This window comes from Mycetomoellerius zeteki, unplaced genomic scaffold (assembly GCF_001594055.1).
Source record: "Mycetomoellerius zeteki isolate Tzet28-1 unplaced genomic scaffold, Tzet1.0 scaffold223, whole genome shotgun sequence".
NCBI classification, from domain to species: Eukaryota; Metazoa; Arthropoda; class Insecta; order Hymenoptera; family Formicidae; genus Mycetomoellerius; species Mycetomoellerius zeteki.
In genome coordinates this window covers 588505-605663 of record NW_017257198.1, presented here as the reverse complement: position 1 = coordinate 605663, position 17159 = coordinate 588505, and the positions used below count along the sequence as shown (strand labels likewise).

Genomic DNA, 17159 nt, shown 5'->3' with positions numbered 1-17159 from the left:
CAGCCAATCTTTTTTTTCAGTGCACCAAAAGTACAATAAAAATATTTTTTTCTTGTACTCTAGAGAAAAATTATTGAGATAATCAGAATTCTGATTAATATGATCAGAATCTTCTGATTCATTCATTTTTAACCAGAATGTAGTAAAACGTTAAGTTTCTTTAATTTTATTTATTAAAATTTATAACAGTAAAGAAAATGTATGTACATTTTATGGAAATATTTCTTAGACATCTTATATCTTCTATACTTGCGTATTATAGCCAAGATATAATATTCCAACATGATATCCGAGCATATTCGAGCAAGTGAGGAAAGTGGTTAAAGGGTTGAAAAGATCGAAACCGCTTTTAAAATAGCCGAGGAACAGGAAAGGCGGGCTCACGGACCTTTCTTCGCGAATACCCTGTAGGCGACGGAGAAGCGTATGCTGGCGCAAAATCGTTCGCGTTGCACAGTCGCAGACGACCGCGGAAAATCGACGCGGACGAGCATCGCGGCGCGGTGCACGCCGCGCCAGTGCGCAGTGCCGCCGGGACGACCCTAGAGGATTCCGCGGCTTTTCGTCCTGACAGAAAATAGTGCGCGACCGGTATGCGTTACTCGATCGTGCGTGCCTACAGACAGCGAGAAAAATCCCAAATTCGATTTTCGTTTGGCGACGACAAAAGGAAGCAACGTCCGAAATAGGCGCGGCGGATCTGTCGTCCGTCCGTGAAGACTCCATTTTTGGCTTTAATCAGATCTTGCATTGACCGAAAATACCTAAAACTTGATTCTCAAAAACACGGGTGTGGCGATCTTTATATTGTCTTTCAGGGTGTTTATTGTTTGGAAAAAATCTGGAAAATCTGTAATTTTCAAAGAATCTCTTCTTTATCTTTGAAAATCAGGGATTTTCATGAAATTTTATCAATACTAAAGGAATTTTTTGGAATTTTATTTATTTTATTTCTTTCTGAAATTTTTTATCATTTTTTCTTGATAATGTGAAGTGTTAATAATCAGTTAGCAATAAGTACGGCATATACATTCACGTATATTCACGTACATTCTCGCGTGTCTCGCGAATTTTTATAAAAAAAATTAAGTTTGTAGAAGGAAATATTCAACAAAAGAGAATAGGTCACTGATACTATATTGTAGTAAATCTTTCTTATACTATATACAGATTTCACGGCTTCAATTGTAGAAAATGATAGATATAGTCGGGAATTCCTGTCTTCCAACTTACGATACTTTTTTTGTTTGCGTTACTTGCATGTCAATTTATTTCAAAGTTGTAATTAAAAATTTGTTTAATCTTATTTGGAACTTTGAATAAAAGTACCTAAAAAATTTGGAAATTCTTAGGGAATTTTTTTACAAGAGTTCAGTAAACATCTTGGGTTCATTTTTAATAGAAAGTTGTGATGAAAAATCGATGAGCAAAAAGTTTCGATGATTTATCACGAAATAGAAAATTGTTTGCGAAGAAACTTTATCTTAAGGCACGAAGTTTTTCCCGAAGAAAGGAATCGTTTCTAATGCTCATCGTCATGTGACTTTATGATTATGTAATGTCTTTCTGCCTGATTCTTTGTGATACTTCCTGTTTAAATTTCCGAATATATCACATTTGATGAAGAAATATTCTTTTATGCGATAAGAAAGAAATGTATATGAAGAAGTCAGTACATTCTAATAAAACTTTAAAGAGATGCACTTTTAAAGAGTATTTCATCTCTCTACTGAATAAGATCCAAACTTCCCAGGTAAATTAAAACGTTTGATTAATATAAAAGATGGTTTCAAAATTAATTGCGAAAATGTTGAAGGTGCCTGTAGTTTTTCATTAATATTAACAATTAGAAATATGCGACAATCTAAATTTAGAACAGGAAACACAAATAACTCACCACAAATTTTTCATTTAATTTCAAGGTTCTATATATTAATTTTCAGTTTGAAATTTAATCACATAAAAATATGCAATTATAATCAACAATTATATTATAATTTGCTAGTCATAAAACGTATATTCTCATAAATTTCTTTTCTTAAAAATTTTTGTAACGCATAAACCGTGAATATAAAACGGTGAATTTTTTGAAAATTAAAACTTCGAGCAATATTATACAACATTGTAAGGCACGTTCGAGCAGCAATACGGGTTTCAAGGAAAAATTATTTTCGACACCAAGGACAATTTTTCGTAATGTATTGTATGATCTGCATGGTACATGGGCGAACGCACAATGTTGAGGATCGAGTATGTTTGCAAGATGCAAATGCAACGAACACGGGTTTACTTATTAGTATCTTAATACATTGTATTGATATCTCAGGTATTATCTCTCAAATTGGAATTTGAGAGATAATATCTGAGTACGAAGGATATGCATTCGATGTACACAGCGAGCACTAGACCGCTTGCACGATCAATGAAATGTACCATCTAGATATTAATATACTTGCACGATATCTAGACGTTTTAACACACGGTTCGCTTGAAATGTAAACCAAGACGGAATCTGGAACGAGAATGCGATATGTCGTATGATATGTACATGTGTTGGGACGACACTCGGCATTACGTTTCAAAAATAATTCGTCTTGCAGGCGAATAATTCATAGATAAATTTCTTCTTTCCGCTCTTTTTTTCATTCCCAATTTCTCTGTGCGCATATTAAATAGATATTTCAAAATAACAAAAAAAATTATAAAAGTTTCAGAATATTCTATAGATCGCATTTAAAATAAGTAATACAAAAAAATTAGCACCGATTTGCCATCTGTATTAAAGTTATTTTAATAAATAATATTTTTTTAAATTGACTGCTGCAACCAATTAAAAATGCTATGCCATATTTTACCATCTAATTTACTGCAGCAGCCAATCTTTTTTTTCAGTGTACTCTAATAGAAATGTATGGAAATGTATATGTATATATTATAAAATAATGACCAAAATTTTAATTTTTTAATATAAATATTTCAAGTATGATTGTTTTATGTAAAGTTACATTGCGATGTAGAAATTATATAATTGTTCTGTAAATAAATCAAATATTTATTTGTTTTCTAAATCTTTAATTAAAGAATAACAACAAAATCTAAATGTTTTTTAGAAGTATTTTAAGCACTTAAAATGATTTATGCAAAATTTGCGATTTACCGAAAGATTATATTAATAGTAAGAGATTGAGTTAATAAAAACAAATAAAATAAGAATTAGGAGAAGATAAGATCTTTGAAAAATCTGATGATATAATAATTATAAAAATAATGATAATTGGATAAAACGGCATGAACCGCAAAATATTTTTAGCTGCAAATATATGTCTGCCTTCCTGAGATACTAATTTCCTTTCAGTATCATGCATCATCAGCACAAATTAGCACTCCATTTAGTGCTTATACTATAATTGCTCTCAGTGAACATTCGTGCTCCAAATCAGAAAAATTTGTTGCTTAGTCTTATTAGAAAATGGTCTCGAAAAAGTAACTGGTAAATTTATGGACCTGCGACCATAATTATTTACCTTCTGACTTCCGCAATGTGGTAAACGTTAAAGCGAGAATACATTGATATATGTATTTGATACTCTTTATCGACGATGACTCGAATCCCGTTTACGAGTCGTGTTCCACAATAAAATTACACAAGTATTAAATTGCCATTGAATAATATATACTTTTTCAATTTTTTACTGTTATCTAAAAGCTGCGTAAAGCGATGTAAAGATAAAAACTTCTATAATTTTGAAATAATTCTTAATTAATGAAAATAACTACTTTTCAAACATTTTTTTTATCTAGAAGAAACTCTCAGTTTAAAAGATTCAAGATTTAGTAATTTTATTTAAAAGCGAAACTTAATATAGAAGTAACAAACCGTCTGCCTGAATCTAATGAAATTTTCATTCTCAATTTTACTGAAATGAAATATTGAAATAATACTGGGAGTTTAAATCCCGGGTAAGGTGATATTTTTCGCAAAAAATTCTTTGCAGTGTTTTAAGATGTTTATTAGCATCATTATTAATTTGATGATCAATGTATCTGTGATGTTATTTCCAACTTTAATTTATATTGCGTTTCAAGTCCGAAATAAATTGAATCGACACGCAGTTTATAACTTAAAAAAAATATTTGTAAATAATTAAATATATGAGTATAATTAAGCACAATTCGCAAAATTCGCTTCTCAAAAATGGGATTCTTTTTGTTATTTAAAATATAATATCTTAATATATTTTCTTGATTTATTTATATTGCCATTACACTTTATTTAAATATTTTTTACATTTATTTTCATAGATATTTCGATTAATGTCTATAGGAATTAATCTACAATATCGATTCAGTTCGTAAAGAATTGATCGATCAAAAATGAAGGACGATTTTTCACTCGCACTCAGATGAAGACATCAGTCGCCAATAGCTTGGTAGCCCGTTTTCTATTCTAATTCTGATGCTATTCTGGTACCGGTGGAGGCAGCCAATGGGCAACTCGTCCTCCCGGCTACCGTACGCACAAATACATCCCTCGCGGGCTCTTCGCTCTTCGTCTCGTCCGGCGTGTGTACCCCCTTCCCCGTACCGATTGCAGTCGTTCTCGAGGCATCGTGTGCGATGCATATTACTCGTTACTGCCATCCCTTTATCAGTGACCGCGGTGAATGTCCCTGAATCGATCTCTCGATCTACGTCAAGCACCAAACATTCAAAACGAATCGATTGGTCGGAACGTCCTCGAGGAGCGGTGTTGCTCGTCGAGCAATCAGGATAATCCTAAAGAGAAGATAACATCAAGGGTGCGATGCAGTGGCGTCGGCAGAAGAAGGTCACCCACGTGATCGGCTCCTCGAATCATGTGCTGCTGTTAGCGAGGTACCAAGATGGTACGGAAACATCATCTCAACATAATTGCACGTGACGATCATAACTTGTGTAAAATGTGGAATCGATATACACAGGGTGTTTTTAAATAAGTGCGAAAGAGAACTCCCGCACAAATCATATGGAAAAAATGGCTTCGATTAAATTGGCTGAAATTGTGATATTTTGTAAATTGAGTGTGAGATTTTTTTTCTGATTTTGATCAAAGCCTTTTTTCCATACGATTTGTGCGGGGTCTTTTTAGGAGATGATTCTTGTTAAAAATTAAGTTTTTCGTATAAACATATACTCTTATATCCCTCCTTGAGAAATTACATTCCTTCAAAGGGACAGGTAAAAATTAAATTTTTATTTTTTTTCCAAATTTTAAAAAAGTTAGAAAAATAAAATTTAATAGACATTTTCCACTAGTAAAAAAGATATTTGGGGGATATTTATTAAAAAGAAAAATAAAAATTTTATTTTTATCTCCACCTTGAAGGAGCGCAATTTTTCAGGAAGGGATATAAGGGAGTATATATTATATGAAAAACCCCCTTCAATTTTTGACAAAAAATTATCTCCTAAAATTTTTTGTATTTATTTAGAATCACCCTTATAAAGAGCATCGATTTAAGCAGAGGAATGTAGAAAAAGGTGAAAAAAAACTGTGCGAAATTTCTCTTATCGTAGTTTATATATAAATTAAATAATTCATTCGCTCCTCGTCCATGTCATTAGTTGAATAATTTAAATAACTTTCTGAAATACAGTCTCGAAGCTATAAAACGCGAAATTCATTACAGTTTCGAGATTTTGAATTTTTTCGTTTATCCATTTGATTCTATTATATCTATACTTCTATTAATGTTTATAATTCTATTAATACTTATACATATTAAACTATTGTGTTTGTATATATAAAATTTTGAACGAGGCGAACATAAAGCACATTAATTCATGTACATATTTTGCACGAATTAGTGTTGCTGTTTTTTTTTCTGAATGGAGCGCTCTTACACTATGTTGTTAAACAATCAATTTTACAAACACTTCCTGTGTGATACAATCAATTTCATACAAATTACATTTAGAAGGATATAGTTTCGTGCGTTAAATACAACGTGCGAAGTGATCGTTCCAGAGACGTCATGGAAATATCTTACATTTTTTCTCGTTATGAAACGCGACTGACAACCTACAATTATACGCGTTCACTTGTGTTCACTTTTTACAATTTACATTACGTACGTATGCGGATGAAGCATTAATTTCCTAGAAATTAAATCCACTAATTGATGTCTATCATGTTAAATATCTCTATATGAAAATCCAAATGTACAGAAAAAACGATTTTGGTGAAGTATTTAAATATTTACTGAGATATCTCATTAAAACGCAACTATTCAGTAAACAAATAAAAGAATGTTTTTGGCCAATAATATATACAATAATAGTGGAAAAAATACAATGTGTAATAACAAATTAAAAAGTAACAGTTCTAAATGTAAAAAAATGTACAGTAGTCACAGAGTAAAATTAAACTTACAAAATATGACAAATAGATGTTAGCACATTGCCATGTCAGAATTTAAATTCGAATTTGTATATATATATATATATACATAATTATGCACTGTCTGCAACGCTAATTCCCATTAGTCCTTTTCATTTCGTTGAGAAACTTATTTCGGAAATTTTGTTTATCATGTTAATCTTTTTAAATACTTTAACAAAATCATTCTTTGCGAATATATGTATGATTGGATGCGGTACTATAGTTGTAAAAAATACTATATTTACAGAAAAATATCTATAAAATCGATGTGTTTTATTTAGATAAATATCTTTAAAATATCTTTCTGGTATTTTAAGATTCGAATTATTAAAAACAATGCGAATGTTTTTCTCTTTTTGCGGAAGTATATATTTATTAATTATTTACCGCAAATTATTAACTTGATTCTAATTGAAGACAACAGCATGCAGTTTGTGAGCCTGAGTACTAATTACGTCGCTCGGTTCAACAGCTCCACCCGGTGAAGAGGATGAGGAAGAGGGTTTGCGAAAAGACTATGTGAAGAGTCAGGAGAAGGAGACGAACGTGCACATACATTTCGATCGGAATGGACAGCAGAGTGGCTACAAGCCGCGTCGGGCTGGTACCAGCACCAGCGGCGGAAGTACGAGCGGCTACGCCAGCAGCGGCTCGAGATCGCACAGAGACGAGAGCGCGGGTTCACCGTCGCAGCCTAAAATCATCTTCAATGAGGAGGAGTACACGAGAATCACGACACCGCGACAAGACGTTCTCTTCAAAAAGGGCTATCTGTCGCGCAAAAAGCCTTGGACTGGAAACGCGAGCACCAGCGCTACGCCGTCGACTACGGAGAGTCAATCGGCATCACATTCCACCGCAGGTGGTTATTGTATAGGATAAATGTATTACTGAATGCTAAATGCCACTGACGAGTGGTACTAAAACGCCAGCAAACTACAGCCTTGGCCATAAATACAGAGCAGTCTCAATAACGTAAACGTTCTTTGTATTTAACAAAAAATTAATTAAAATCAATTTTGTTGCAAAATCATATTTATTTTTATAATAATTTTAATATTTTATTAGTCTCTCTCTTTCTCTCTCTCTTCCTCCCCTCCTTTTCCTCTTATTATCGCTTTTCCAAGAAAATGCAGTGAATTGAGAGTGCTTAATACTTATGGCCAAGATGACTTGTTTTTTTATCATTAACGAGTCAACTAAGTTAAAATATTCTAATTTCATAAATCGCTAATATGGAAAACAAATTGCTGGATTGTCGAGACGTGAATTCCAACGTCTAATAATAAGCGTCTATTCGTATATACTCTGCACGTATTTACTCGAGACAAGCCTTTCGTTTTTTGTACAGCGACACTTGAAGAAAGTTTTTATCATCCTGCTGCTAATATATTTAGTCTGCCGATAAATGAGAACATATTTAAATGACAACGTTTTTGTAGACGGCAGCGAAACTACAGAGGACCAGCAACTATTGGATAGGGACAGTGGAACGGGAGAATATCCGCCCATGGCAGAGTCGTCAGGAGCGCAATTAGGATATGGAACATTTTACGATCATGGAAGCGGCTACTATTATGAATATCCTGTGATGTTGGTTGGACCTGCACCAGTACCTGCTCAAGTTGGACCAAACATTCTAGCGACTGTACCTTGTGGTCCGGTTCCTCTAAGACCGATTGAGTGGATTAATCCTGCGTTCGTGCCTAAACTTGCCAATCAACCATATTGCTTAATGGACTATCAGGTAGTTCGAAATCTTATTTGTCATATATTTCCATTAGATGTTCGATTGAAATAAAAATCCACAGAATAAAATTCACTGGTATAAAAATCCACAGAAATTTCAGAATACAAATATTATAATTGAATAATAAATAGAATATCTATTTGGGAATCAATTTAAACAATATTTTGAATTGTCTATTGTTATTATAATATTAAAGTTCTGTAATTGCGCTTAAAAAAAGTTTACTTTGTATTAATTCTAATCAATTATAACAATTACAACACCCAGCAAACGAGAATAAATTGAATTGGATTGAAATAAATTCAGATTTTCAGAAATATGGATTCACGAATGTTAAAATGAATGCTTTTCAAGCCTGAATGCATTTTTATTCATTTATAGGAATTGCATGGAGCATATCTCTATGCCTTTCAAAAATAATATGAGCTTTTTCTGTGCATTGTGAATACTGTTCAATTCAAAATTTTGAATAGGAAATGCAGTTTTTCAATCCAATTGCATCCAGTTGAATCCAATTGAATCCAATTAAATAAAAAAAAAGTATTCGCTATTTAAAATACGCATTTGGATAGAAAAAATTTCAATCCATTTTAATCCATTCTCGTTTACTGAGCAGTTATATATTGATTAATTAATTATTATTTGATTATTATATAATTATTTGTAGACTAATCAAAGTACAGAACCGGTCACGATAGTGGAGGAGCAGAACGGCACGATAGTGACAGCGGAAGCTTCCAACAGTATGTGGAATGAGAGCGGTACTGGTAGCGCTAGCTGTAGTGGCAGCGTAGCCGGGGAGATCGAGGAGCAAGTCGAAGAGACAGAAAATGCGACTATGGAGCAGCATACCGTGAAAGAGCAGCTTATAGAAGAACAACCACAGGAGCCATTGCATCTCGAGGGACAACAACATTTAGAGAACGGCATGACGACGATCGATCCTTACCTAGATCCATTAATGATGCAAGAGCCAATGCATATGTCACATATGGTGCCAGCCGTGCCGCAGCCGTACATGTATCCTGGTCACTATATGTTTGGACCTCCCTTGGTCAACGTTAATGGTTAGTTACGAGATAGGTAGATTTAGGATTCGGAATTGTCCCCTCAGTAATGTACGCGTGCTATAATATACGGATTGGCAAAATCTGTATTTGCTCTCTGCTACTTGCATGAGCAGATCTACATTCGCGCTCGTAGCCTTCGTTCTGTTCACAGTCGGATGGACGGAACAACGGACAAGTGTGTTGATTGCCCACGTTTGCGTTTAAGAGAAAAAAAGCGCATTTCGGGGAGGGAGTGTTAGCGCGGTCGATTTGTACAATTTATTATGTAACAGTCGTATCAGAAAAAATATACAAAAAATATATTTTTTACTCTTTAAAACCTATAATGTTTGTTAATTATTAGAAATTGATTCGAATTATATTGTAGATTTATAATATAGATAATAGAAACAGGATTATGAAAATTGAATCAAGGTAAGATTGAAATTTGTTTATTTGAAATTGTCCAAAGTGTTTGTTATTTATTAGCAACTTTAAAATATAGTTTTTAAACAATTTTTAATGTTTATACTGCATATATAATAATGCTAAAAAACTGCTGGTGTCTGAATAATTTTATAAAGTCAATTTGATTAAAGATTTGGTTTGAGGGAAGATAATGTGAGATAACATTGTATGCAATCAATCACTGCATAAACTAACAATAATGTAAAGACTAACAGGATGAAATGAAAAAAATTGTAGAAAAAAGTAACGATGTTGCACAATTATTGAATTATTTATATCTGTGCTAATTAAACGCTCCTTCCTCGTACTGCGCTACACTGGCCGTAGTACGCTTGATTGTACCTATTTCTAATGTTAAACGAGAACAGTGTCGATCGGAAGCGCGGCCAAGGAAAAGGGATATGCCCCGATTCATGACTTCTGTCCCGTCCATCGACATCATTGCTGTTATATTACTGCCGTGCCTCTACCACATTCAAGGTAAAAGGTAATAATTCGCAAAAAAGGTATCACGCTTTAGACACGATCGTGGAAGTGGGAGCCTTGAACCCCTGCAGGTTCGTGAAATAGTATCGTGAAACTGTTCGGCATTTTTTTCATGTCGAGAGTATCCGACGATTAGTCCAATGTACATGTAGTTCATTCTTCACGATCGTTCCTAAAGTTCCAACTCTGAACACGCTCGAATTTGTCTGTTTGTCGCTCGCGACTAACGACATATGTCATTCGCATAAATATCAATCGATATACTTTTCACAGCTGCTACACGCCGTATTGTCTCATTGTTCTCACATTGCACCAGTAATGAAGCATATCTCATGCGAGAGTCCATTGACTCGTGGCCACTGCACGAGAAAATACGTCCCATGGTCGCACCGGCACAATTTATTGTCGGAAATATGTTTTAGCTACGCAAAAGACGCGAGGTGATAGTTTGGCAACGACAGCGCGTTGCTACATCTCAAATAGAACTTGTTAAAAATAACATTTACGTGTTGCTTCGCTTCGATGTATGAGAAGTCAGAAGGCACAGACAAATAGTGAAAAGCTAGGTTCACTTTTCGTGACAGCTCCGGCACGTTCTAGTCATCATTCTTCTTCAATCATACAATTGAGAAAATTGCTCATCGGGTCGCCAAATGTCGCACTAAAATATTATTCGTTGACCAGTCCTCGTATCTTTCGACAGACCAATAACGTGCGACGATTTTTTTTGTCCAAGGTGTTACCATCCAGGGCGGGCCATTGGTGAGAACTATGGACGTAACAGCTATGACAATGGCGTGCGCCAAACGAAGAAAGAAGAGAAAGAAAAGAAAACAGAGAAGACCTACTTTGGTAAGTCGATAAAACTCATATAATATAAGATAAATGCTAAAAAAGCTTTAAAACTGCTTTTGTGGAAGAAATAATTAACATAAATATGAACCGATTAAAATGTAATAACAGTAATATATGTTATTAGTATGGAACATATATTAAAAATGTTATGAATACGAACACTAAAACTATCATAATTTTTTTTTTTTGCAAAACATTTTTGATATAAATGCTCGGTTAAACTCTAATCATTCCTTGTGATTAAATTCAGGGTAACACCGAAGATGAAGAAGAAGGGGAATACAGTTCCGAATGTGATAATGATGTATCGTCTTCCCGACTACCTTGGTCAGAATGTCCGACTTCGATCGCGATTACAACGACGTCGGCCGCGAATCGACCGCTTAATCCCGAGTGCCAGGAATTTCAATTACGGCCGGACCTGCAATCGCGAATCCTGTCTACTCCTGTTTCGACATCCACCGTCACCACTGTGGCCGAAGAAGTCACGTCGTCTGTCAATGACGCACCGGATGTGTCATCTTACACCGAGACGGAATCCGCCAGTCGCGAGACCGAGGTGTGCGACCTGTCAACTGCTCAAAGTCTAACGAACCAGGAAGAAACAATAATCCGTAATTCAGAGCAAATAGTTAGGGAGACATCTTTAGACAACATTCAGTCGTCGACAGTTGGACACATGCCCAGAGACAGGAACGCAGAAATTAACAGTCAAGCGAATCATCTAGTCGTGAATATGGAAGCGATAATAACGAACGAGACTACTGAGATAAGGAGCAGTGCTCCTACTGATTACGAATCGCCTTCCAGGACTGATATTTCTTTGGAGAACGATGGCGATTTGACCAGTGCCAATGTGAAGCATGAGTCATTCGAAAATAATAGTAACGACATTAATACAAATACATTGGATAATGGCGTCAGATGCCCTGAAGAAAATTTAGTTAACGGCGATACTAACTACGAACATTTTGCCGACTTAACGGAAAAGGCGTCAAAGTCAATATCGATGAGTCCTCAAGAAAATGATTCCAATTTAACAACGATAAATGTCAACGAAAAAGAGGAAGTTCAACGATTACGATGTTGCAACAATTCGTCCGTTACGCGAACAACGTCACTTGGATTGCCCAGGAAGTACAACAAGAAGGGTCTGAAATTCGTGAGGGAATCTACGCCTGGGCCGGACTTGGATGACTCCGCACATTTGGATGTGGAGAGCAAAATCGTACAACAATTCGAAGCTGTCGAGCTATCAGACGCAGATTGCAAATGCAATGTTGTGAATGATAAGTTGGATGAGACGGAGCGGAAGGTAGCGAACGAGGTAGACGCACTGGAGGTACATAACGAGAGCACGATCAAAACGACAAATCGAGATACAATCGAAGGCTCGAACGAGGATTCCGGATTTGAGAGCCAAACTCGGATGTCGAAAAAATATCCTATTACAGCTGCGGTGAAGGAGTGGCTGCGTCGAGCGAACTCGCCCGATCTTTTCATAACGTCGGCGTCGACCTCGGAGAGCGAGACAGACGAGGAAGAAATAGATGCAAGAGAGCCGCCAAAAAACTTGCAAGGCAACCCCATGCCTGCACTATCTGCTAATAGCGGTGTTGACAACGTCACGTTGTTGTCGTGCACGGCTAGCTGCGGCGAATTCGCAAAGACCAACAACAATAACATCAACAACAACAACGCCAGGAATGATCAGATGGAAGTTGATTCAACATCAATCGGCAGAAGAAAAAGGGACGCGAAAGTTGTAAAAAGAAAAACAACGGCAAAGAGAAACGACAAACGGAACAGGAATGTCGATGAGAAAACGCAGAGCCAGTTAGTTTCTTCGTTGGTTTCGTTGAACTTTGTCACTGCCGTGAGATCGAAAGAGAAGCCGAAGAATAATGTTGGTGACGTTTGCGAATTTACTCAGGAGGATAGCGTTGCGGGTATGAGGGTTGCTTTAAGTTCTCGGATAAACTCGAAGAGAGTTAACGGAAGACGAATGAAGACATTAAGAAAAATCAGTAAAAATCCTGTTGAGAATATCGATATCAAAATGCGACGTATAGACAATTTAAACGATGGAAAGGATAAAGGAACGAGCGAGGATAGTATGGTGAGCGTACGAACGTTCGAGAAGGGGGAGATCATCGTTTCGCAAGACGGCAGATTGTTACCAACGTCTTCGTACGAACCTGTGCCGTTTAATTTTCATGGTAATCCCGTCGCGAAGACCGCTGCTTACGTCGACGTGATTAACAAGAACGTGGAGATATGCGAGAAGACCAGCAAGAACAGCAGCGAGAACGACGAAAACGATAGCGTAATGATAGGATCCTCGGTCAGCATAGAGGAGCCCGACGTGTTGGAGTGCTGGGAAGTAGAAACTGTGGAACCTGTGATAACCCCAAAAAGGCTACTGCAAAGCCCAGGAGTCCTGTACGAAGGCGAGGCGGCGGAGGACGATAACATCGAGGTCGAAAAAGCTTTCGTGGAGCACGTGCAGAGGTATTACAGACTCGCACGGGATACCGTCAACACGGAGGAAGAGTCAAGCGAATTTAGCACATCGGTAATTTCGTCGAGAACAGTGCCAAATGATCCGGAGGACAAAACAATCGGGTATTTCCGTGACGAGGAGATCCCAATCTATTTACCGGACAAAAATCAGGACGTTACCATAGCGGATGAGAAGATACCCATCGACGAGGCGTTCGAGGTATACGAAAGCTGTTACAACGGAAAATCACCGTTCTTATCGTTCGATTCGAAGATGTTCGGGCAAAGGTCGTTGTATGGTCAGAACGGCGACGGTCCGATACCGTGCAGAGCGGTGTGCTGCAACATACAATAATATCGAGAAGATATACCCAATCGCGCAAACTCTTTTTCAAACGAAAAAAATAATATATATTATTGTAACATATCTTATATTATAATAATATATAATTATATAATCGCGTCAGGGCCATGCTTTTTGAAATAGGCCAGGGCGTAGTGCTTTCTCCGGGTATATCACGTATATGTACGTGTAATATGCACCCCTCTCACAATACAAAAGCAAATGTCTTATCTCCGTTGGACGGAGATTTAATGAATCGATATTCTTTTGAAAGTTCAGTGACACGCTCAAAGAAAACTAAATGTTATTTGAAAAGCATCGCGAATCGCGATCCATTTTTGTAAATAGTTTTAAGAGTTCGTTTGTGATGTATAACTTTCTGTGGGAAAACTTTCAAAATTTTATGTGTGTGGAAGCATGCATTGTAGCAGTCACTCTACGATAGCATTTTACCATTATTATCATTATAAGCATTGTCGTATGTCATTATTCGTAATCAAAGACAGAGATTCGTAACGTTTCAGCGTTCAGCTTTTATCTGGACTGAACTTATATCATTAAGAGGCAATACGTTGTTTTTTTCCGGGTTATCATAGGAAAAAGCGCGAATTTTATTTTGGATGAAATAAATAAAGAAGAGTGAAAGAGGAGAACGAAGAGAAGTACACGTATATGGAGAAGTGTAGAGGGCATAGGAGATGCCAGACTGTTGTTTTTATTCTCGCTACGATATCTCGTAATACCACTCAGTCGAAATGACAAGAGCATTATTTTTAGAATCTATATAAAAGACACGAATGTTAAAAGACTAGGAGTTATTGTTGCACGTAATCACATTGGATGGCCTTTGCTTAGGAAAGTTCTGACTGCTCGCAATTTTTAACTCGGCATTATCGGAATATCCCGCATGTTGAATTGTGAGTCTCCTTTTTCTTTCTCTTAATCGAGAAAGAAGGGAACGTACCGAGGAGGGCTGACAGAGCGAATCGTTCAATAATATATGCTTTTAAATAGCGTTACGTAATATAATCGCGTAGATGTAATATCGCGTTCTCATAGAAGGTACTAGTTGAAAAAAAAAAACGGACAGCGATAAAACAGTGAGCCATAGCTTTAGTCTGTTATTGAGAAGTATAATGAGATCTACATAGAAGAATCTTACAACGGTTACATAACGATCTGCATGTAACGATTGCAGTTCAACGGACGTTTAGAGCAAGCATCACCAAATCAATTTCTCCCGCTTGACACTCCGCTAATTCGCGTGTCGCAGAATTTAAATCAGTAAAAAGATATCGTCTCTCGTATCCAGCTTCGAGATCGCTGCAATTTAAGGAAGCGGCACCCTTTATTAAATTTCCGTATCTCTAAAACTGGACGTAATCGATAAGTTTTTTCGACACTAAATTTGGACGAATAGCCGAGTCACGAGGATGATCTCACCTCTAAACGTTCGTCGAGAAATCAGGAAGAAGCGAAGCGATCCTTTTCTTTTTTTTTCTTCTTTTCCGATAGACGCGTTTCGATCGGAATCGGATGAACGCACTGCAAAGATGCATATGTGTACTTACATATACATAAAGAAAAGCTGCACTTGTTACGACATAGCCCACGCTTTAATTGATTTGTGTCCAGGAATAGACTGAAGGTACCTTAGGTTGCATAATTGTTGCATGTAGGTCGATTGATAGACATGGTTCGCGAGGTCATGTATCTCATATCATAACGCCCATAACATACCTCAGAAGGATGTGTAAATAAAGTCATTTGAGGCATTAGCAGAACGCAAAACAATAATAAATATCGATAATTAATGATAATGGTAATAAAGAAGAAGAGAATGATCTAGCGAGACGATAAGACAGTGCTGGTGATGACGATACGATAGGCGAGGGAAAAGAGGGTGAGAACGCGAAACCTAATGTCACGCAGCTGCGATATGTAGACACCATTGTTCCTGCAAAGTTCTAGTTTCCTTAAGCATACGTATAAATCATTTCCAAGATGATTAGGCGTAGCTCTATGGACGTTCGTTCACACCAAAGTAACATTAAAGAATAAGTACGAATATATATCGTTATATTGAAAAAAAAAATGCGCGTTGCATCAATTGTGTGCCTTATTCTGTGGCGGCCGTTTTTGTAACTATTTCAAAGCACTGTCCTTGATAACAGTTAGTAGCGAGATATCAAGGTGCGGTTAAGACTTGTTAAAATTGATGAGAGAAAGAGAGTGAAAGAGAGAGAGCGAGAGATAGAGAGAAAGAGGAAAACTTGCAGAAAGGTTTGCCCGCAATGATGATCCTTACCAGTGCATGCGTAGCCGAACAAGGACTCATTTAGATTCCTTTTCACAAAATTATCGACCTCCATTCGACGGATGCGTCCGATTGTATGCCGATTATTCATAAAGACATTAAAGCGTTGCATCTTACACACACGAGTCATGTACTGTACAATTATATTTTAGTTGAAGTTAACATGTATGAAATAAGTGTACTTGAATTTTGTTGTGTTTTTGCTTATAAAAATATGAATAAAATTTCAATTTTTAAAATCAAAACCGCCTCTGATATTTAAATTCACGCCCGAGCTTATAACTGTCATGTAATTTTAGCAATTTTTATAATTAATTTGGTAAGATAGTGTGTGTAAACTATTGAAGTGCTCTTAATTCAAAGCCTACTCTGAATGATCTATAACTGAGATTTTAAGATTAAATTGTTTATAGTTTTTGCAATTATGTAAATTAAATTTTTGTTTATTATTTTTAATATATGCATTTAAAAAATATATTTTTTGTGCATTCTAGAGTTTCTCAAATAAGAGTTTAAATACTGTTCGGCATTTTTAGACTAGTGTTGACTTTTCAACTTTTCATCGATAATACGGAGAATTTTATAAGATTTTTATAGTTGATCTTTTTTTTGTGCATTTTAAGAAAATGAATAGATAGCAGGATTCAGTATCGCCATCTAAAAAGATTGGTAAAGTTAAGATTATGTGCGGACATTAATCAGTAATGTTAGTATTTAATTTATGTCATTATATTTATGATTTGCTTTTATGAGGTAGGGAAATAATGGTGAGGAAATAATGTTCTAAATTTACTTATATTTAAATAACGTGAAACAGACTTTTTTTGTTTGATGAGAAACGTGCGAATCTGGGTTGCGAAAGAATCAAAGAGGTTGGAGAGTGGCGGGGTGTCGTGTGTATTAAAATTCAGCTTTTATTGAGATTCGATAATCTCAATCTGCCACAACTCGCCGGCTCGCGTAAAGGA

The 17159-nt window shown here is 36.1% G+C and overlaps 1 protein-coding gene across 2 annotated transcripts in view; it reads left to right on the top strand.

Moving 5' to 3' along the window:
* LOC108723151 (uncharacterized) overlaps positions 1-16405 on the top strand; it is a 40384-nt gene extending 23979 nt beyond the window's left edge. Inside the window, exons 1-6 of one of the 2 annotated variants that reach the window (XM_018448676.1) lie at positions 4805-4886; positions 6894-7283; positions 7864-8168; positions 8839-9238; positions 10911-11026; positions 11280-16405. In XM_018448676.1, coding sequence (XP_018304178.1) covers positions 4805-4886; positions 6894-7283; positions 7864-8168; positions 8839-9238; positions 10911-11026; positions 11280-13886 — 3900 coding nt within the window. In that variant the 3' untranslated portion in view covers positions 13887-16405. Of the gene's footprint in view, positions 1-4804; positions 4887-6893; positions 7284-7863; positions 8169-8838; positions 9239-10910; positions 11027-11279 lie in introns of those variants that run through there. The other variant, XM_018448677.1, reaches the window with a different exon arrangement.
* Positions 16406-17159: the final 754 nt, after the last annotated feature.